We start from the raw sequence: 22131 nt of genomic DNA on the forward strand, positions 1-22131 counted from the left end.
AAAAGCCTTTGAGCTGAGAAAACATAAATCAAACCATATGCTAACAAATAAAAGGTTAGTGAAATTAAATCCAAATGATGGCTGAATGGTACCCAACTGATTCAGTTGGGTATCTGCTTGTTTAGACAGGGAAAGCAACAGCCCAAGCTACTGCAGCAGCAAAACCGACAGCCACAGAAAGACTAAAGCAGCATAGAATGTAAAATCAAAGGCAATATTCCTCTAGATGTCTTCCGCACAAGAAAATCTATTTTAGTTTTGTCTGTAAGTACACCTCAACTGTTGATTCTTTGCTGTACTTTTACAAGCTTTACTGGACATCCAACATTATGTCTTTTGGTGTTGCCTAGAATATGTGTTAGAGGAGCCAGAACAAAAAAACTCAACATAGTCCAGACAAGCGAAAGACGGAAGGTTTAACGAAGACAGCAGTAAATTCATTTAATTCCCCTCTAGGATGAATCTGCGTCCCACACCAGGTATATCGTTACACTTTCAAAACTATTAATGATCCAAAATAGCGGTTACAAGTTTAGAAAGAGATGACATGGAATCAATCAGTTGTGGTCTTAACTGTATTATAGAGGACTAGACTAGTTTGCATTCATGTTGTTGTGATCATGTTGCTGTGTTCCTGTGTGATCCTCCTATGCTCCCACTGGCATGCTGATAAAACATCATCATATGAGTGGTGGTGGGTCATATATGAATGTACTGTAAGTGCATAGGTCTTTGGAACTGTTTATTCCTCCCAAAGAAGCATATGACTTCAGGCTTCTGTTGCCCAGCGGGGATGTAGAAGAACTATTAGTATATGCAATCTAGCTCAGAACTTGTCACCCACATATTAAACCCTTTATTATTGTAACAAAACTCAGAACAGCTGCCATCAGCTGGGGCCTGATGATGAAATTGGTTTTACTTGGTGCATTGGCGATTTGTTTTCTGTTAATGCGGTTACAGAGTGGACCAGTAAGTCACGGTCTCCTCCAAGAGTACAGAAAGCTCAATTTGCTAAAGAATAGGTGCCTATCAGTAATTTTGGTTTTGATAATGACACACTACAGGGATCATTTCTGCGGACAGTGGCAGACAAATTTCTAACACAATTCATATTTATAACATCAGTCAAAAATTGCTAACGTGTTTTTCTTGTCAAACATGCATGTTTATAAAGATACAACAGGGGCAGAGCTTGTTGTAAAATCAGCACAGAAGTTTGAGTATCAAGACTTACAGGAAGCAAATTCATTGTAAAACACAGACTTAACATACATAATGCACTGAAGGTTGCTCACAAATAAACACTTGCGGCAAATTGGAGCAGAAGAGTAGTTTCTGCAGTAGCAGGAGAGACACAGTGCAGGTCAAGCTTTGCTCTAAAGCAGAAGCTCTGACTCCAGCACAACACTGCTAGCACTACTAGTGGCAAAAGGCTAGATATAATGCTTCAAGCTTTGCATGGGGGTGGTTTATATCTTTTGTCATGACCACAACACATGCGACTCATGCAAAAGGGTCAGAGAGGGTCAGCGCGGCATACAAGGGTGGGTGCACACACGGCATGCATGGTGGCGGTGGAAAAGTGGATAGAGGGGCGCATGTAGGGGGTGGAGGAGGAAGGTGTCACTGTGAATTGAAACTATACTCAACAAAAAAAGAAACGTCCTCTCACTTTCAACTGCTTTTATTTTCAGCCAACTTAACATGCGTACAACTTTGTATGAACATATAAAAATTCAACTGCTAAGAAATAAACTGAACAACGTTTCACAGACAAGTGACTAACAGAAATGTGTCCCTGAACAAAGGATGGTCAAAATCAAAAGTCACAGTCAGTATCTGGCGTGGCCACCAGCTGCATTAAGTACTGCAGTGCATCTCCTCCTCATAGACTGCGCCGGGTTTGCCAGTTCTTGTTGTGAGATGTTACCCCACTCTTCCACCAAGGCACCTGCAAGTTCCCAGACATTTCTGGGGGGCATGGTTCTCGCCCTTACCATCCAATCCAACAGGTCCCAGACGTGCTGGGATTGAGATCTGGGCTCTTCCCTGGCCATGGCAGAACTCTAACTTTCCTGTCTTGCAGGAAATCGCGCACAGAACGAGCGGTATGGCTGGTGGCATAATCATGCTGGAGGGTCATGTCAGGATGAACCTGCAGGAAGGGTACCACATGAGGGAGGAGGATGTCTTCCCTGTAACTTTTGATTTTGACAATCCTTTGTTCAGGGACACATTTTTCCATTTCTGCTAGTCACATGTCTGTGAAACATTGTTCAGTTTATTTCTTAGTAGTTGAATTTTTTTATGTTCATACAAAGTTTTACACGTTAAGTTGGCTGAAAATAAAAGCAGTTGAAAGTGAGTGTTTTTTTGCTGAGTGTATATGAACAGAGCCATCATGACGCCTGTGTAAGGCCTACACAGTCATGTCATACAGCATTAAAAACAGTTCCAAAACATTGATACCAAAATCTGTGACATGCCTGTCACTACTGTATGATATGACTTATCTTAAAAATCACTTGTGACTTTACTAGGCTTCATGAATTGTTTATAGCGATCTCTCAGAAAGGGGGGTAGAGGCGTTTTACAGACGGACAGACAGTAGGTGGGAGGAGGAAGAGGAGAAGTTGGTCGAGCAGAAGAAAAAGATGGACGAGGAAGTTGGTCACTTACAGTTGCTCAAGAGAGACAAGCCCCTTAAATGCTTGTCTGTCAATTGATTGGATTTCATTCTTGTACAAATAGCTGAAAGGAGAGATAATCAGTCACATTAGTAACACACGCACACTCACACAGGATCATCTGAATTCTTCCTGGTTATTATAAGAGAACGTAGAGAGGATCTGATCAAATAACGATTGTTAAGTTGCCATTTAAAAATGATATGCATGTTGTGCTCCTACAAGACACATGTATTTAGTGAAGTATACACTTCACTACCCTGCTTCATGGACATCAGTAGTTGTAGCTATGGGCGGAGGAGACAAATATTCGGAACAGTTTTACAGAATATCAGTCACACGGCACAAATACAACTTAAGGTAAGAATGTATTTCTGAGCTAAAGGTACATCACCTATTGTTGCATTTCAAGTGTTTCTCATCTACATTACTTTGACACAGATGTGCTTCACTAAGCAGAAATTGAACATACACTATATTCCCAAAACAGTGGACAGTGCAGTCTGTGAAGGAATATTTTACAGATCATTGTATTTGGTGTTTGTAATTCCAGTAAAATGTGTCAAACATTGCACTGTATTTAATTCAATATAGGCAACAATAAAGCAATTTAACACTCATTAGGACTTTTACCAGAAAAATAAAATCTCTATACTCTAGGTCACTCATGGAATATATTACATTCAGTTAATAGGTCCCAATATCCGATTGTATAGGTTAACATTACAAAATCAAAGATTACATGCGTGAACAGCACAGGAAAAAATCTATAGCTATTAACATGGTCTGTGCGTCAAATAAAAATCATCATCGGTCATTAATGTACAAACAATAAAAATGCCATCACAGATTCCTTGTGGGTCAAATCTTTTCTCCATGTCTTTGAACTGGAAAAAGAATGAAGCAATATGCAGCCTGTACGGGATCAACATGGTATTTTAGCACACTGAAAGACAAATACACTTGACGTGTGCACGTTTTCCCTCCATCATACATGTTAAAGAAATGTGATACTAGAAAAGCAACGGCTTTAAGCTGTCTGTCTTTTTATCTCCCATCTCTCTATTTCACTTTCCACCATTGCACACATGATGAGAGATACAGATCTCCCCACAGCACAAGTGACGCAATGTATGGAAAAATAAACATCCTCTTTCCATCATTGCATGCCTTTCTCGCTGCTATAACCTGTCTGTGTAAATGCGATCAGGTTTCTTACCATGGAAGATGAAAGGTTTTTACCAAAATAAACAACTTTACATGTTTTAAATGACCTACTAGGAAATGACCAAACCAAAACTTATATTATTGCATTTCCATGCAGAGCTGTTCTGTACAAACTGATGATGGTAAAGAAAGCTTGGCTTAAGTGTAATGCGTTTACTTCAGTGACACTGGAGTATCCAGACGTATTGTTGCATTACCATGTAAATGGCTAACTACCTTACATTTTTTGCTTTACGTTTGAGAATCGTCTGCAGGAGCCTGTGAATGAATGTGAAACACCGAAGACTGCAGCCTTTTGTGTGTGTCCACAAGCTTTGCATGTGGGATTTAGATGGCAAACTGGATTTGGAAGATGATGACCAGATAACCTTTAGTGGTATTACGCCTCAAAAAGTCGACAGTATGCACAGCCTGCCTTTAACTAGAAAATGTGCGTTGTTGAAACAATTAAAAAAACTCACTTTCTTCTTCAGTGTTTTTGGTTTAAGACCCAGGAGGATTTTCCCTGACTGCTGCTGATCACTTCATTTAATGATCTATATTAACATTCACAAAAACTATACACACACAGTAAGGAAAGAGGCAGTATGTACCAAAGGAAACCTACATTAATGTATTTAAATACACTGATGGATTACAGATGATATTATGCAACTGAATCATTAAGAAAAGATCAAATAAACAGTGAACGGTTCCCACAAAGAGGTGTGTTGACCTCTGTTTGATTTGTTTATGGAGGTGGTCGTGGGAGAGATTGAGGCCGCTGACTAGACAGCCGCCCAGACCATTAGGTTTGGAGGACATGAAAGAGGACAGGGAGTGGACTTTACTGGGGTTCCAAAGGAAGTGAAGAGGTGAGATGGAAGATACAATCTAGCCCCCAGCTACAGAACACTGAATCAGCGGGAAGGGAGAAGGGTGGGGGGATACCGTGCGTGCCCTAATCACAAAGGTTAGGCAATGGCTTTAGATCAACTCTGCTTTTAAGCAGGGCACTGTAATTAAGGTACTAAATAGCTACAGGATTTAATTACAACACAAAGAGGGAGGATGTATGCCAGGAATGTGTGTGTTTGTGTGTCAGTAAGCTGAAAAGAGAAAAAAGAAAAGCCTGTACATCCATTTACCTCACCCCCTATTCCTTCCCTCTCTCTCAGAGCTGATATATATGATCTTGTCTCAAATGTGCAGTGCTTGTCCAAGATATTAGCTGGGGAGTGATGTAACAGTATTTCACACTACTTTTTCCCCAGACACACAGCAGTAGTATCAGTATCATGTATGTGTCAGTAGTTAATCTGCTAATATTTATATTAACATTTTACTTCATCAGCCATCATGCACCTAGCTTTGCCTAATCAGAAACAACATACATAATATAATTTTAAGTCTCAAAATTTACAAAACATCTCACCAAACAAAATTAAATATACCCTTCAATATCTCCAGGTTTTGTCACAATGTTAAGAGTCATGTACATAGGTCCTCTGAGGTCCAAGTCGGGAAATCAGACCATATCTAACTGTGAGCACAGACAGTTCCAGTGGGATGATAATGTAAGTGACTAACAAAGGGGGCAAACTAGCAATCCCACAAAAAAACCTTGAGGCAACCCACGCCTTAAAAATCTGTTCTCAACTCTGCCTCCAGGTCAAAACTTCCAGACACATAAGTACAGAGGATCAGACAAAGGGAGACTTTTCATTGATGCATTTTCCGTACACTGCGTCGATGCATTTTCACTGACTCAGCAGTCTAGCAACATCAGCTGTCTTCTACATTAACAGTCAATAAGTCTGTTGGTTTTTTGTTGCAACAAAAGTGTAAAACATGTTTCACCATGCTTCCTCTTCTGTTGACTGAACAAAGAGCAAACTCCTTTAACTGTGACCTTTTGCCTATTTAGTCTGACAGAACAAAGATACTGCCACGTCTCAAAATCTATTATTTGACCTCAAAAGCAAATCAAAGTTGACATAAGGGCAACTTACAGATATTTAAGGTTTTCCAAGTCTTCAAATGCTCCTCTGGGGATCCTCCGTATATGATTGTTGTTGAGGAGGCTGTGAAGAAAACAAAACAGGGGTTATTTTGTGGTTACAGATGAACATAGGGCTGGGCAATATCACAATATATCGTCAAAACAATCTAAACATGTCTATAGTTATACTTTTCTATATTGTTTCTATCGCAATGTCAAAAAATCACAAGCAATATTTACGTAATTTGGACGATGCTTTACGTTGTGATATTTGCACATTATGTTCATTTTGCACTAAAGTTCTGAATAAAATGAGAATATAGTACTTTTCATTTGTAAAGTATTTAATATAGTATACACAAATAGGCTTTACCATGTGGTTATTTTATATAGACTATTTATTTATTGACTTGCCAGATAACATGCTATTTTGTGATATATATATCGTTATTGAGATATGGAATGACCTATAACGGAATAGAAGATTTTGGCCATATCGCCCAGCTCTAGATGGACAGTAAGTTTGTAAACTACACGCTTCTGATTTAAAATCTAAAGAGTGACACTTTGTCATAGGCTAACTAACACAAAAAGCTCCCCCCTTCAACGGACATTACAGAAATATTTCTGTCTGTACAGCGGACATGTCGCTGTAGTTCAAAGACTGGTAGACATTAGGATGTGTTATTGTTCAGTCTGTGGAACTGCAGCCTGAAACAATGAAGAGCTGTTCAGGATATAAAGCCTTTAACAGTCTGCATGGCTGGCTGTTAGGAAAAGCTGGGCTTTTCTCCTGCCTTAAGGGAATTTTCTTCACTTTGAAACGAGATCTAAACCACTATGTCAATGCCATGCACATACTCTCATGTTTATTAACTATGGATTTATAACTGGATCTACACATCTTCACTTTAAGTGTTATGCGTTTAGCGTAAAAAGTGCTTTTACTCAATAATGTTTGCAAATATTTGAATAAGGTGAGGTGGTGTGTTTGATTTATTCTAGCAGGCAGCTGAACAATCTAAATACTGATATGGCTACATAATGGCTACATAAGCTGACGCATGGACACATTTCGTCAAAAGTTCAAGAAAACTAATATGTTGCTCATAAAAAAACACAAACACACTTGGAACATGTCTCCTTTATTAGCTTAGCAATGCACCATCTAGCAGGCTGGACATATGATAAATAGCCCTGTGGGTGGAAGTGGAAAAATAAATTCCTCATAGATTACGAGCTGACCTACATGTGTGAAACCACAGCAGAACAGAGCAAGAATTTGCTTGTGTGTGTGTGTGTGTGTGTGTGTGTGTGTGTGTGTGTGTGTGTGTGTGTGTGTGTGTGTTATACAAACACACACACACTTGGGAAGTGACAATCATTCTGCAGAGTGCTGTTTTAAGGAAATGGGCTTGATTAATTTTCTTACCAGCTGGATGCCATTACTTTCAAATATTATTTAGAAAACAATGTCATACCAAAAAAGAGATTATACTATATGTCTAAAGTTCACAATTATGTATCCTGAGCAGGGACAAAGACTTACAGTGTGTTGAGGTTCTTTAATCGCCTGAAGGACTCTGGTTGTAAATCCTTGATTTTGTTGAATCTCAGGTCTCTGTGAAGAGAAGGAATAAATATTTATATTAAGCAAAGTATTTAGTATATTGTAGAGAAAAGCTGTACATAAATACAATAGTTGGAAGATTCATAAAGTGTAGAAAGCAGGCAATACACATCTGCATGAACTGAAGTCCACAGGAGAGCCTTCGCTTAATCATCGTGAAGGATAATTTGACATATTACTCATTTCACAAGAATGCTTTTGTCAAGCTTTAATCATGAGGGCAGATTTATATAACATTTGACCCAAAGTTAACAATCACAAGGCTAGTCGCACCAGGCAGTAGGTTTCAGTATCTTTCTTTTAACTTCCTAATTTAAAGAGGCTGTGTAATCATAACAATACAGTTTGACATGGCACTAATCACTCTTGGTCTTGCAAAATATAACTAAGCATGCCATGAAAGTGACAAGCTAAAGCCCCTAATGCTGCAAATAGCCCTGTGAATGTGAAATAATTCCTAACCCCTATGTGGCCTTACCAGCCATAGAATGACAACTTAAGTGAAATTGAAACATCTCATCTGAACAGTGATGTTATGCTTGTGGAACTTAGGCTCTAAGTCATCTGATCTTCAACTAAGCCATTTGCTAAATGTATTTTTACAAAATAAATTCTATAAGTGGAACCAGATATTCATATAAGGAGCATTTAGAGAATGCTAAAGAGTGCATTTAGTATCAGCCCCGCACTATTCCTAAACACATTCACACACTATCAATTCATGATCTTTATGGTCTGCTTTAACCAACAACAACGTTAGACAGTTGTGCATTATGTGATCATGCATGGCATTCTGAGAGAAAAGTATATTGAAAAACACCTCCAGCCAAAGAGATGAAGAGAGCATTTGGGTGGAACCAAAAAGCAGATTTATCACTGCACTGAGCAAAGGGAGAACTACATCAGCATTTCCCCTCTAGAAAGCCCAACTCCCCCAGTAAGAGCTTGGGCTGTCTACCAGCATTCTTGTTAGCCAATGACCTAACAAAGTAAATACTTTGCGAATGGGTCACACGGACATAATGTATTCGAATGATTATGCAAAACTGTCAAGACACCCGGGGGATGAGAATCTTGAGATCAGTCTTTTTTTTCAGTTTGAAGGAAAAGAAAAACCTTTGCTTTTTGTCTGACGCAACCTTTCTTACTATGAAATAGATAGCAAGCATACAAATTTAATTTACATGCTGTATTTATTCATCCATTAGCTTACATTCACCTTGTTTATTTCCCTTTATGCACAACAGGCAAAGCACTTTAAAGCTACCCATTCTGGAGTTTTTGATTCTTTATATATTTTTTTATGAAAATGATGGCCAAATGACCAAATCAACTGATTTCATAGCCAGTGAAATGCTTATGGTCACTGGCTGTGTGAAAGCCTTCACATATGGATCCAATCAGAGTGAGTCCAACTTTTTCATATGCTGACTTCCTTTCATATAGACTGTGAGCTAGTGCAAGAATTCACTCAAAGAGCTTTTCTGTAACTGACATGCTTTGTGTGGAACGTCCTTGAGCTATGATGATATTGTTGTTTCTGGCACCACCTTCAGTATGTGAGAAACTTCACTCAGTTCTTAACGTCATGATAAGACAAAATGAAAGTGGAGCATCGCTGATCGCAATTTTAAATCAATCAATAGCTTTGATCAAACCAAAAAACCTCACAATTTAAAACCGTTTTAACAAGAGTGCTTAGCATCAACAGGTTTGATGTATTGGTAGCACAAAGAAAATGAACTCAATAACATTTTAAGTGGAGAGAGAGAGTTGAGGGTCCTCCATGGAAAGAACAGGGGATCACTGTTAGGTGAAGAGGAACAGCACCCTTAGGAAAACACCTATCTCCAGGCAACAGGCCCAGGGTGCACTGCCCCGACATGCTGAGGCAGGGGCTGTCCTGCCTGACTGCCTCCAGCTCTGAGAGATGAAGGCGAGGGGGAGGAGGAGGGGAGCAGCAGAGCAGGGCTACGAGCTGGTTCAAGCAGTACCCAACTCAGGTGCATGCACGAAAGCAATGTTTCTCATTTCTGCTGAGTTAGGCCAAGTCTAAACTAAAATGAAGGGTCCTGCTTGTTTCACAGTATCCCTTTAAAGCTTAACCTTGAACTGGCTCAAACAGATTCTAGACACAAATTTAAAGAAACTAACTCATATCGTCACCATACATATACACACACACACACACACACACACACACACACACACACACACACACACACACACACACACACACACACACACACACACACACACACACACACACACACACACATATATATATATATATACACACACACACACACACACACACACACACACATACATACATACATACATACATACATACAAGGGCTGTGTATTGGCAAGAACCTGGCAATATGATACGTATCACGATACATACGTCGCGATTCAATATATTATGGTCATAAATCAATACTAGAGTAGTCTACTTTCTTGTTTACTGCTGCAATTAATAAAATGCAGAGGAGGAGAAAAGAGCATCTGTCTTCACAAACATCATCTGTTGAGTGTTTGATGGTAATATATTTGTGCTTTAGAACGTAATCAATAGTAAAAGAAGCTTTATTTCTCTCGATCTACTGTACAATGACAAATTCAAGTACAACACAACTGGTCTCAACTACTGCCAGAAAACGCTTGGTTATGTTGTAACCTTGGTTCTCTGAGACTCCTCCATACATATGGAATAAGTAACAGTGTCATTTAAGTTTGTGGCAAAACCTTTCAGTGCTCGTTTCTCATTTCTTCAATGAAGTTTTCTTTAAAATCTCGTATCGATCTCGTGGGCTGGGTGTCTCGCGTCTACACACACACACACACACACACACACACACACACACACACACACACACACACACACACACACACACACACACACACACACACACACACACACACACACACACACACACACACACACACACACACACACAAAGTCTGTATTACTATCTTTGTGGGGACATATCATTGACATAATGCATTCCCTAGCCCCTTACCCTAACCTTAACCATCCCAACTGAATGCCTAACCTTAACCCTTACCCTCACCCTAACCATAACCTAATTCTAACCCTAATCCTAAAACCAAGTCTTAACCCTCAAACAGCCCTTTAAACTTGTGGGGTCCAGCATTTTGGTCCCCACGAGGCTGTGCAGACCCCACAAGTATACTGTAGTCCCCGGTTTTTGGACCCAACGAATATAGTAAAACAGGTACACACACACACACACACACACACACACACACACACACACACACACACACACACACACACACACACACACACACACACACACACACACACACACACACACACACACACACACACACACACACACACACACACACACACACACACGTGGGTGAATGTAAGTTTGTTAACGGAACCGTTTGTCCTGGGTGGTGGAGCAAAAAGGACACCACTCAAACTAGCAATAGGTCTGACCGGCGGTAAGAAGTCGCTGTTCGTAACGCTAGATTTGGTTTATCAGAGACGCTAACAAAGCAACACAGTACAGAAAATAAGCATGGCAGAAACGTCAGATAGGTTGGGCCACCGTGTTTAACTATATATCCTTAAACGTTACAGTTCCAGTGGAATATGACAACAGAAATAAAAGTTGGCCAATTTCTAAGGGTGTGACGAGATCTCGTTTTACGAGATCTCGCGAGATTAAAACATGACGAGATTTCTCGTCGAGGTGAAAAGTTGTCTCGTGAGGCAATGTGATGTCAGCGTGATGGAGCGTGAAATTACTATTGAAGATCCCCCTGCCACTTTTAAATCATTTGTGTGGCAACATTTTGGTTTTCCTGCGGAAATAATAAACGGCGAAAGAGTGACAGACAAGACGAACACAATATGTAAACATTGTAAGAAAAAAATGCCGTATACCGCGGCTAACACGAGCACTATGCAAAAACACTTACAGCACCACCACAGCTCTCAACTAACTACTGCACCCGCGACGAAAACATTAAAAGGGCAAACAACTCTAAAAGCCTTAGCATCTCTGCCACCGGTAAGTGCAAGAGCCACGGCAATAACGAGGGACATAGGCGTTTTCATTGCAGCTGATATGAGGCCATTTTCTGTGGTGGAAAATGTCGGTTCGCGACTCCTCCACACATTTATTTTTTATGTTCGATTTGTGGAAAGGAGTTAGATTTCTCATGTGAAATTGTACAGGGCAGAAGCCAGTTGGTAGAGTTTATACAAAACATTTTGCAGTGTTTGCACGTCCTTTACTGCATATAATTCATTAAAATAGTAAAAAAAAAAAGTTAAATAACATTAATCATTAATAGTTGATTTCAAAATGCACCTAAATTGTTTTGCATTTTGTGATTTTTCAGTTGAATAAAAAAACAATTTTCCATTCATATATTTCATCATTGAGGATTTCTTTAAATTTTTTTTAAAAATCTCGTCTCGTCTCGTTCTCGTGAACCCAATCTCGTGATGTGTCTCGTCTCGTGGAGTAAGCGTCTCGTCACACCCCTACCAATTTCCTATTACTCTGTAATTCAAATCAACTGCCATTTGCCTACCCAGAAGTGATTTTTGTGTAAGTGCGACATAGTGCTATGCCAATTCATAAGATCTACACTAATACAAATGCTCCGGTTGCAGACATGAAAGCAAAATAAATCCACAATTGTTTTACTACAATTAAACAGGAAATAATGACTATACTTTGTCAGAGGAATTAGATGGTCTATAAAGCTGCTTCCAGTGCTTTGTGATGGTTTATCGTCAAGGAACAAGAGAAAAGCAGCGGTATGTATGGAGGACATTTAGTAAACGAGGCGTTTGTGAGACATTCACAGGAAATAGTTCATTGAGCGACCAGAGACCGCTGGGATGTTGTCACAAAAAATGAGCGCAGATTGCTGAACATTTTATGAGATTGGTTCCGGGACTCATCAACTGAGTCTGTTAACTTCCATTAGTGTGTTTTGATGGCACTGCGCCAGAAGGAACTATTAAACAGCAAGGCTGACTACCCTGCAGAGGAGCTGACTATTCTGGGTATTGCCTAAACAAAAAGCCTGAAAGTGAACAGCTTCCCTGGCTCAGTAATGAAGGAGCCACGGGAATGTGACAGTAATAGCATTAATACTAGAGATGCAAAGATTAATCAATTTGTTATCAACTATTAAACAAATCGCACACTATTTTTTTTACTTTTTCTCATATTTCTTATGAGAAAAATTAAAGAGTTCTGATTCCAGCTTCTAAAATGTGAATAATTTCTAGTTTATTTACTCTTCTATGACAAAAAAAAACTAAATATCTTTAAGTTGTGAACAAAACAAGACATTTGAGGACGTCATCTTGGGCTTTGGAAAACACTCAGCCATTTTTTTTTTTTTTTACCATTTTCTGACATTTTAGAGACCAAACAAACAATCGATTAATCTAAAAAATAATCAACAGATTAATCGACAAATGAAAATAGTCGTTAGTGGCAGTCCTAAATAATACAGTGGCCTTCACTGTATTAGTAGGACAAAAAGATTATTTGATTTCTTTTTGAAAACAAATAAATTTACCCACATAGGATGAGAGCCTCCTAATTTAACAATAATAAAAAATCAATAATGTATGCCATGCTGATAAGAACAGAGCCAAGAGAGAAAGGGAAATTTACTCCACTTTGTACTGTACTTTTCAAGAGACTGAATGCATAATTTTTATCATTAAGTTCCTTTGTTTGCATTGCAACTTTTTGGCATAAACTAAATCAACCCTTACATTTCTCAAAAGATAATTAGATTGACCTATTTAGACTAGACAATGCTGACAATCGGCCTACAGTGTTTTGGGCACACTGTGTCTGAGATAGAACTGTAGGTCCAGTGAGTGCACTGAGGTTATTTAGGGATAAAGTAACTAGGGCTGCACAATAGATCGTTATTTTATCGTCATCGTAATATCAACTGGTGCAATAACCGTATCATCAAAGGCTGCGACATATCGCAAAAGACACTTAGAGATTCTTTGTGTTAGTTTAAAGAAAATATCACTAGAAAATGTAACTGTCACATTTTTTTTGTGCTGCATTTTATATTAAATTCAATTTGTTCAATAAAAGAATGTAAATTATTTCCCTTCATTTGTTTTAAATTCAACAAGCAACTTGTTGTATTTTAGCAGAATACTGAAAGCAGCAGAACTGAGTACACTGTAATATCTATTTAATCGCATGTAATAATGTTATCACAATATTCAACAAAGTTATCGCATATTGCATATTTTCTTCATTTTGTGCAGCCCTAAAAGTAACTCTGGCCCCACACAGGAGAATTACAGTACTTACTGGTCAACATGTGACTATACACATTAAACATGCCAGCATTTACCCTGGATTTACCCTGCAGAGATCTGAGGAGCAGTTAACCATAGTCCTCATTAATCCACCGGAGTTTAAAATTCCCTCACAAAGAAAGTGGAAGGAAACTGATATAAGCATCCGGCGGAATTTCCTGCGGCACCGGAGCAATCCCAGAAGTGGAACGTCAAGGGTATAGACTATGCTGCAACTAACTTAATTGGGCTGCAATTAACAACTATTTTGATTATTGATTAATCTGTCGATTATTACTTAGATTAATCGATTTTTATTCGGATAAAAAGAAAAAAAAGCCAAATAAAAATATAAAACATATTCCTCGTCTTCTTTTACAATGTTGAAAATAAAAAAACGTTAGCGGGGGCGTTATCAAGGTTAGTTTTACAACAGCTTCATCAGGAGCCCATCCATCCAAGTATGAAATGAACTGGTGAGGTGCAAGATCTACTTTCAACACCAATGTGTCCACCAACACATAATGGAGTGAAGCCTAATATGGCCAACCTCAACATCAAAAACAGCAGGCAATACCAATAAACATACAACATACACATCTGTAGCTAAAGTGTCAGAGTATAGCTATGATGTTTAAGTTGTGTAACTGCTCAGAAATGAATGTGTGAAAATAAGTGATATGCAAGCTGGAGTATCACTAGCAACAACAATGTGCATATTTGCAACCATGGCATTTACCATATACATATGGTTTGGTGTATGTACAAAGCAAAATCAATGATGCCAAACTGTTCAAATGGGGACTATAGCTGCAAAAAATAAAAAATATATAATAAAAAAAAAAATCAGAAGAAGTTTCTCTAAATTCTTGTCTGAGCCAGGACACCAAGTGAACCTGGCTGCTGCCCAATTCAACCAGCATCTGAGTTCCATGTGTGGGCCTCTCCTCTCATTCTCTCCCTCTCTAGTCAGTGAAGTCGTTTTGCTTTGTGACGCATGCCCAAGTGGGCTTGCCAAAGACTCTCCGGCGTGCGTGGGTCATTCTTAGTTAAACAAGAACATGGCCGGCTCCTCGCTTGGTTGGAGTAACAGTGAACCAGGATCTCCAAACATGGCTGCGATGGTTCTCTGCAAAGCACATCACGTATAAAAATGACAAGGATTTGTTTCTTGTCAAGGGAGTGCTGGTGCAAAGCAAGAGCCTATCAAAATCCTACAGAGCCTTTCCTTAACCACTGTCCCATCTGCTCAGAAACATCCTTTCTTCAGCAGGCAAGTGGCCACGCAAAATAATGGTGATGCATAAAGGACTTTTCTCAAGCATTTTTAAATATATATGTTTTACATTCTCTACCATAGCTCCATCTGTCAAAGACAATCAAGCTCAAGTCATTGTCATACTGTGCCTTTTTCTCAGTACTGACAATCATCGCAGTCGACGGAGTTCACAATTTTGTCACATGGGCTACTTACTTGTCGCTTGCAACTATGTCACAGCTGGTAGCACTGCTCTTAACAAGACCAACACGACAGTCAAACACAAAACATTACATCACTGTAAGACAATAAGACTCACAGTACTGCCGCAATGAGAGTGCAATATAGAAACAACAGTCCATTATTTAGCTGAACCAGTGGTCCTTCAAATTTTGTCCTGCATTGGATGGGCACAGGAAAAGGACCAGTAGTGTTCCTTTCAACAACTATCTTGGGCCCAATCTCCCTGTGCAAATGAGCGAAGCTTTGGGGATTTCTGGCTTTGCATTCCATAATGCTGCAGAGACTGAGCGCCTCACAAAGCCTGACTGCAGCAAATTCCATACAATGGAACTCCACTTTCCCTCCCTAACTCACACTGTTACTCAGTCAGACTAGGCCACTGTTTTGGGCAGTGAGCAGTGTGAGGGGTAAAAGACATTTAGGCCCGTTTTCTACCTGGTATTTAAATCATATCTGAGTGATCCGTTCACAAGTGGGCAGCTCTAAGTCTGTGTGTTTACACCTGGAAGAAGAATGGGTCTCCAAATGAGTCTTGAGAGACCACCTTTTGATCGGATCTCACTTCCCCGCCCAGCCACTTCTTGAACAAATGAACTACAGATTCACAACTGACAGACATGTTCCTAGCTGTGCAGACACATACTTTACGTATATTTATTGTACAGCTCCACAGTCACATTTTTTAAACTATTTCTTTTTAAATATATTTGAATATCAAAATAAGCAAATATCCAAGATGTCCAAATATGGAACAGGGCTACTGACTTGTGAAATAAAAAGCCTGTTACACTGACTTTTATACTGCATGTCATACAAAGATATCAGACTGGTCTGCTTTTTCTTGAGCTGCCAAGCTAATACCAGTAAAAAAATAAAAAAAAGTTTATTGATGTTGGCAAAATAGTACTAATGTAAAAGTAATCATTTCTCCAACTCCAGCAAATCCCTGGGAAGATATGCACCAGTGTCATTACAGACAGGAAACGCAATTTACTATCATGCCTCAAACCGAAAGTCCTTAGAGATAACAGCTGAAAAACAAATGTAGGCCAGAAAGAACACAAAAAATCTGGGGAAAAACGTCAATATTTCTTGGTCCAAGTGTCATGTAGGAAAGCTCTTGGCACAAAGCCCACACGCCGTAGTACTTCTGAGCCAAGACTTTTAATTCTTTACTGCAGTGGTCCAGAAAGAAGAAAGCGATGTTTTGAGTTTTAAGAAGTTGAAGACACAAACATTCATTGTTGGAAACTACTCAAAAACAGTTGTCAGATTATCACCTTTGTTATCTGGACAGTGTTGTCTTCACATGCTCTAACTAAGGACATAGGACTCACTGAATGACACCTGACTTGATATACCATCATAAAAAAAAAATACACTGATGAAATAGTAATAAGTAGATTAAGTAGGACAATTTTTTTTTTTTTTTTTTACATTTAAACAATTACTAATGTTCAACTATGTTTTGTTAACCAGCAGCAGAAGTGAACAACTACCTTTCCATCAGATTACACAACCTGTGTGCTAAAGGTTTTTATGGTGGATCATCTCACACTATAGTATTATTCCTAGAATGCATGCCATTCTAGGAATTTAAAACAATACTATCCACTAGGGGCGGCCTGTAGCTCACCCAGTAAGAGCGTTCGCCCCGTGTTGGCTGAGTCCTGCAGCGGCGCAGGTTTGAATCCGACCTGCTCCCCTTTGTTGTGTGTCATCCCCCATCTCTCTCCCCCTTTCATGTCTATCCACGGTCAGTTGTAATAAAAAAGGGAAAAAGCTCTAAAACATAATAAAAAAAAAATACTATCCACTATAGTGCACATAGCTACAGGTCAAGTGTCCATACAACACAAAAAATCTTTACCCACTATTACTTAATCCTACAAAGCTCTCAGGATATAGCCTAGAGGAAGAGCTTGAACCCTAAGAACCTTGGTTCCTACATTATCACTTAAAAGCTAACCAAAGACCAAAAGAGAGAAATACACCTACACAATACGCTCCTCTACATACATCGTCTCTGTTAAAAAAACATGTATCCAATCCACTTTGATTACTAGGTTATGAGGCTTAATGTGATCAGCCACAGCAAACAAACTGCAAGCACACAACTCTTAGGTGAGCTCAAGTTTGGTGTAGAGGGGATTTCCCACTGCAGCCACCAAATTATGTTTTGAACATTTTATACAGCAGAATGAGGGAAGGCTGGGTAGGAACATTATTGACATGACAGCCGAACAAGAGGAAAAAGCGACAAGCGGCTGCTTCTTCGAAGCTTACCATCATGAAAGCTTCTGGGAAACCACAGCATACACTCCTGCTCTGATCAGCCCTCTAAAACATGCAGACACATCCTACAGAAGACCTAAACAATCCTTTCATTGCTGTGGTGAAGGGTAGACTTTCATCTTTCCTGTGGGGGTATCTGGGCAGGGCTGCACCATGGGCTCCCTTCAAGGCTGTGGGCTGACCCCAGATGGAGGACATGGCTAATTCATGCTGTTGTGGTACAGGCTGGCTGACTTGCCCCTTTGTCCCCATGCTTACAGGCTGAATGAAGCTAAAGAAAAAGGGTGCAACATATTTTGGAGACTGGACAGACCTTGACTCATTGCAGTCCTGACAAACTGTGGCCAGCTACATCAAAAAAAGGAAACTGTTTATTTGTGTGACTGTAGCGGAGTACTCCTGACAACCAGGAAACATTCACAAGTGCTTGTCAAATGAGAAGTATTTCCCCCCCTTTCATGTCAGAGGGAAAGTCAAACATGGAGTTAACCTGTGCAACCCATCAGAGCACATCCAAACTTTTCTGACTACAGAGAAGGAAGCAGCTTTGGAAACTGCTCCATATTGTGTCTCTATCGCAATGTGATGATGTAAAGAGCCATTGTTAAAAGCAAGCCTATTGTTTGTCAAGCCTGGACATTGAACAAGGACCTTTCCTGGGAATTAAGTAAGCCTACACATTTCCCCAAAACATGACAAACATGACAACATACACCGAAAGGAAGACTGTGGTTTTGATCAAATCTAACTGTACTCTGTCTCGTCACTTATAACTGTATAGTTTTCTTAAAATTCATCAGTGCATGTCTCCATGAAGGAGATGTTAACACTTGCTGTAGTTCCTCATACAAGCTCTCTCTCATGAAGGGACCTCTATTGAAGAGCCTGACCCTCCACATTGCTTGTGGCGGACTTCACCAGCTGTGTGACCCTTAAAACCCTGTTCATTAACCTCTACAGCCAACTGCTGAACTCACTGGCAGGTGTCATAACTTTGTGAAAACGTTCTGAGACATTGCAATAACATTTGCGCTACCACAAAGTGTATGATTTCCATAAGCCTTTGTTTAAATTTCAACTTAAATCAGTGATTGAACATGAAACGTAAAAAAACAAACATTAAACATTAACGCAAAGAATATCAACCGTTATAACTTTACCACATGCCTTAAATGTGGGAAACACCGGCTTTAAGCATTCTTTGCATTCCCATCTAGAGTGCCCAGAAGGTTTGTTCCCGTTAGATTCTAGGAAAAAGCTACTTACAGAATGGTGGTCTGAGGAGAAACTGCTGGTACAGTTTCCAAGTTTAGATGCATACATCTCACGGTGGTTCGGAAACATAAACAGCGACTCGGACAACAAAGTACAAACTGTGGTCCGCTAGCAAGCAATAACAAAGCCACCGCGAGTAGACACGGAGAAAAGAGATGGCCAGCCCGCAGCGCCATTGCTAGCAGTGAGCCGAGCAGAGCACAGACCGCCAGCTGCCCCTCTCACACTAACAGAAAGTTAGCTCCTTTGGGGGAGAGAGAAAGAGAGAGAGAGAGAGAGAGAGAGAGAGAGAAGAGAGAGAGAGAAGTGGGGCAGTGTGTTACAATCCCAGAAAAGGGTAGTCCAAAATTGAATGGAATGTACGATTATTGAACTTTGTCTTTGTGAATGACAAAGTTAAATAAGGACATAGCTATGTCCTCAGCAATGTTGTTTGCACTTGAAAAAACATTTAACGTTAATATAGCAAATTTCAAAATTTACTGTACTACCTTCCTAAATCCCATGATTTAAGTATATGACCTCCTTTGCAATTTGTCATTATCGCAAAGTTTGTTGTAGCCATGAAACATAATGCAAAATATGAATGCAATGAAATGTTTGAGGCTGAAATGTTGCTGCATAACATGAATGACCCATTGCATTATTGTATCAATGTTGTATACGTTATCTAGGTGGACTTTGGGCACTAACTTTATTACACACAGTCAAATCAATGTAGCTAATGATAGTGTAGTAAAGAGTAGTTATAAGTAGATTTATAAAGTAGCATGAAATAAAAAAAATGTAGGTAAAGTACAATGAGAATACTAGAACACTTGCTTATTTAAGTACCTAGAGCAGACTTAATGTAGGCCTACTTACTTCTTCCAGGCCAGCGCCAAATAGGCTACTATTAATTATGCTAGCTAGATTACACCTGTGCTTATTCTGTCATGTTGAAATGCCTGCCTTGAAAGAGACTTAGGGAAGTAAATGTTTAAAGAGCGAACTACAGTATGACAAAACATGACCAAAGAAATGCTAAAAAAACAACAACAAAAAAAAACAACAACAACACTAACTTTTCAGTTAACTTTAGCTAGCTTCGTTTAGAGGGCCTCTGGTGGCAGTTGCAGGTACCGCCGAAAAATGTGTTTTTGTTTCGGCGTGTTCAGAAAAGTAATGTTAGCTAAGCTGACGTTAGCAAGTAGAATGAAAGGTTATGTTTTAGCTAGCCTGATATATAATTAAGTACAGCGTCTACATTTAGCCATAAAACGTTCACTGCATTAGGCCTACCAAAATATATGTACATATTATTATATTCGACTGAAAATGAAATTGGCTTACCATTCTCTCAAACAAACAATGTAGGCACATTTTTATTATCTATTTGTTAAGGTTAGCTAATTCTTGAGGTAATGGGGTGTGGACTACTTCGCATTTCGATTAATAGCACGTGTGTTCTGGCAGTGGCGCACCAATCAGAAGCAAGAACGGGAACCATGCCTGTATGCTTTAACCATAGACTCTATGGCTTTAACATTTTATTACGTCAGCGATTAAAATCACTGGACTTAAAACAGCAATATTTACATAAAGAGTATCAACCAATAGGCTACCTAGAGCATTACTACACCACGGCATTCCTTTGTGAATAGTTTGAGTTTGCTGACATCTGCTGGTAAATGTAGAAATAACATATTGTTGAAGGTTAATTTATCAGGCATTTATTAGGCTGTTTGATGTATCACTACACATAATAATCTGTAAGCTTTTTTTATGTTTTTGAAAAATGTGTTATGTAAATACCAAAACATCAGATAACTGTGTTTGGGCTTTAAAATAACATAACAGCATAGGTTTAACTGACAAATTGGTAATAGCTGCCCTAATGAATAAATATCTTGCTCATACTACACGTCAATCAATGACTGACAGTCTCAGCCCTGTTAACCATTATGGAGCTCCTCTCCAGAAACTTACAACCTACAGTGGGTACAGAAAGTATTCCGACCCCTTTACATTTTTCAATGTGTCATTGCAGCCATTTGCTAAAATCAAAAAAGTTAATTTTATTTCTCATTAATGTACACTCAGCACCCCACCTTGACAGAAAAAAACAGAAATGTAGAAATTGTTGCAAATTTATTAAAAATGAAAAACTGAAATATCACATGGTCATAAGTATTCAGACCCTTTGTTCAGTATTGAGTAGAAGCACCCTTTTGAGCTAGTACAGCCATGGGTCTTCTTGGGAATGATGAAACAAGTTTTTCACACCTGGATTTGGGGATCCTCTGAAATTCTTCCTTGCAGATCCTCTCCAGTTCAGTCAGGTTGGATGGTGAACGTTGGTGGACAGCCATTTTCAGGTCTCTCCAGAGATGCTCAATTGGGTTTAGGTCAGGGCTCTGGCTGGGCCAGTCAAGAATGGTCAAAGAGTTGTTCCAAAGCCACTCCTTTGTTATTTTAGCTGTGTGCTTAGGGTCATTGTCTTGTTGGCCCACTCTGAGGTCCTGAGCACTCTGGATGAGGTTTTCTTCCAGGATATCTCTGTACTTGGCCGCATTCATCTTTCCTTCAATTGCAACCAGTCGTCCTGTCCCTGCAGCTGAAAAACACCCCCATAGCATGATGCTGCCACCAACATGTTTCACTGTTGAAATTGTATTGGGCAGGTGATGAGCAGTGCCTGGTTTTCTCCACACATACCGCTTAGAATGAATGCCAAAAAGTTCAATCTTGGTCTCATCAGACCAGAGAATCTTATTTCTCATAGTCTGGGAGTCCTTCATGTGTTTTTTGGCAAACTCTATGCAGGCTTTCTTTTTTAATAAATTTGCAAAAATTTCTACATTTCTGTTTTTTTCTGTCAAGATGGGGTGCTGAGTGTACATTAATGAGAAATAAAATTAACTTTTTTGATTTTAGCAAATGGCTGAAATGAAACAAAGAGTGAAAAATGTAAAGGGGTCTGAATACTTTCCGTACCCACTGTAGGAGTAGACTGTTAATTTATTTCCAATGTAAGCCTCTACTCAGCAGCAGCTCACCATACAGCCTCCTGATTGGTCTATTATCTCAAATTGGAACTCTGCTCTGTATCATTCCACATCTGTGTTCCTGATTGTTGTATTGTGTGGGTGAGAGAGGTAGTTGTGTCTGCTGTTGCTGGTATGCTGCTGTCTGTGTCATTGTTAGCATTTCCAC

General features: G+C 39.4%; 1 protein-coding gene across 2 annotated transcripts in view; it reads right to left on the bottom strand.

Annotated features, from left to right (window-relative positions):
- The window catches only part of LOC120549302 (peroxidasin), a 68516-nt gene extending 49340 nt beyond the window's left edge, over window positions 1-19176 (bottom strand). The window contains exons 1-4 of one of the 2 annotated variants that reach the window (XM_039786121.1): window positions 18928-19176; window positions 7448-7519; window positions 5909-5980; window positions 2683-2754 (exon numbers count right to left, since the gene is read on the bottom strand). In XM_039786121.1, the coding sequence (XP_039642055.1) occupies window positions 2683-2754; window positions 5909-5980; window positions 7448-7519; window positions 18928-19112 (401 nt within the window). In that variant the 5' untranslated portion in view covers window positions 19113-19176. The remainder of the gene's footprint in view (window positions 1-2682; window positions 2755-5908; window positions 5981-7447; window positions 7520-18927) is intronic. The other variant, XM_039786122.1, reaches the window with a different exon arrangement.
- Window positions 19177-22131: the final 2955 nt, after the last annotated feature.

The sequence above is a fragment of the Perca fluviatilis genome, chromosome 20 (assembly GCF_010015445.1).
Source record: "Perca fluviatilis chromosome 20, GENO_Pfluv_1.0, whole genome shotgun sequence".
NCBI lineage: Eukaryota > Metazoa > Chordata > Actinopteri > Perciformes > Percidae > Perca > Perca fluviatilis.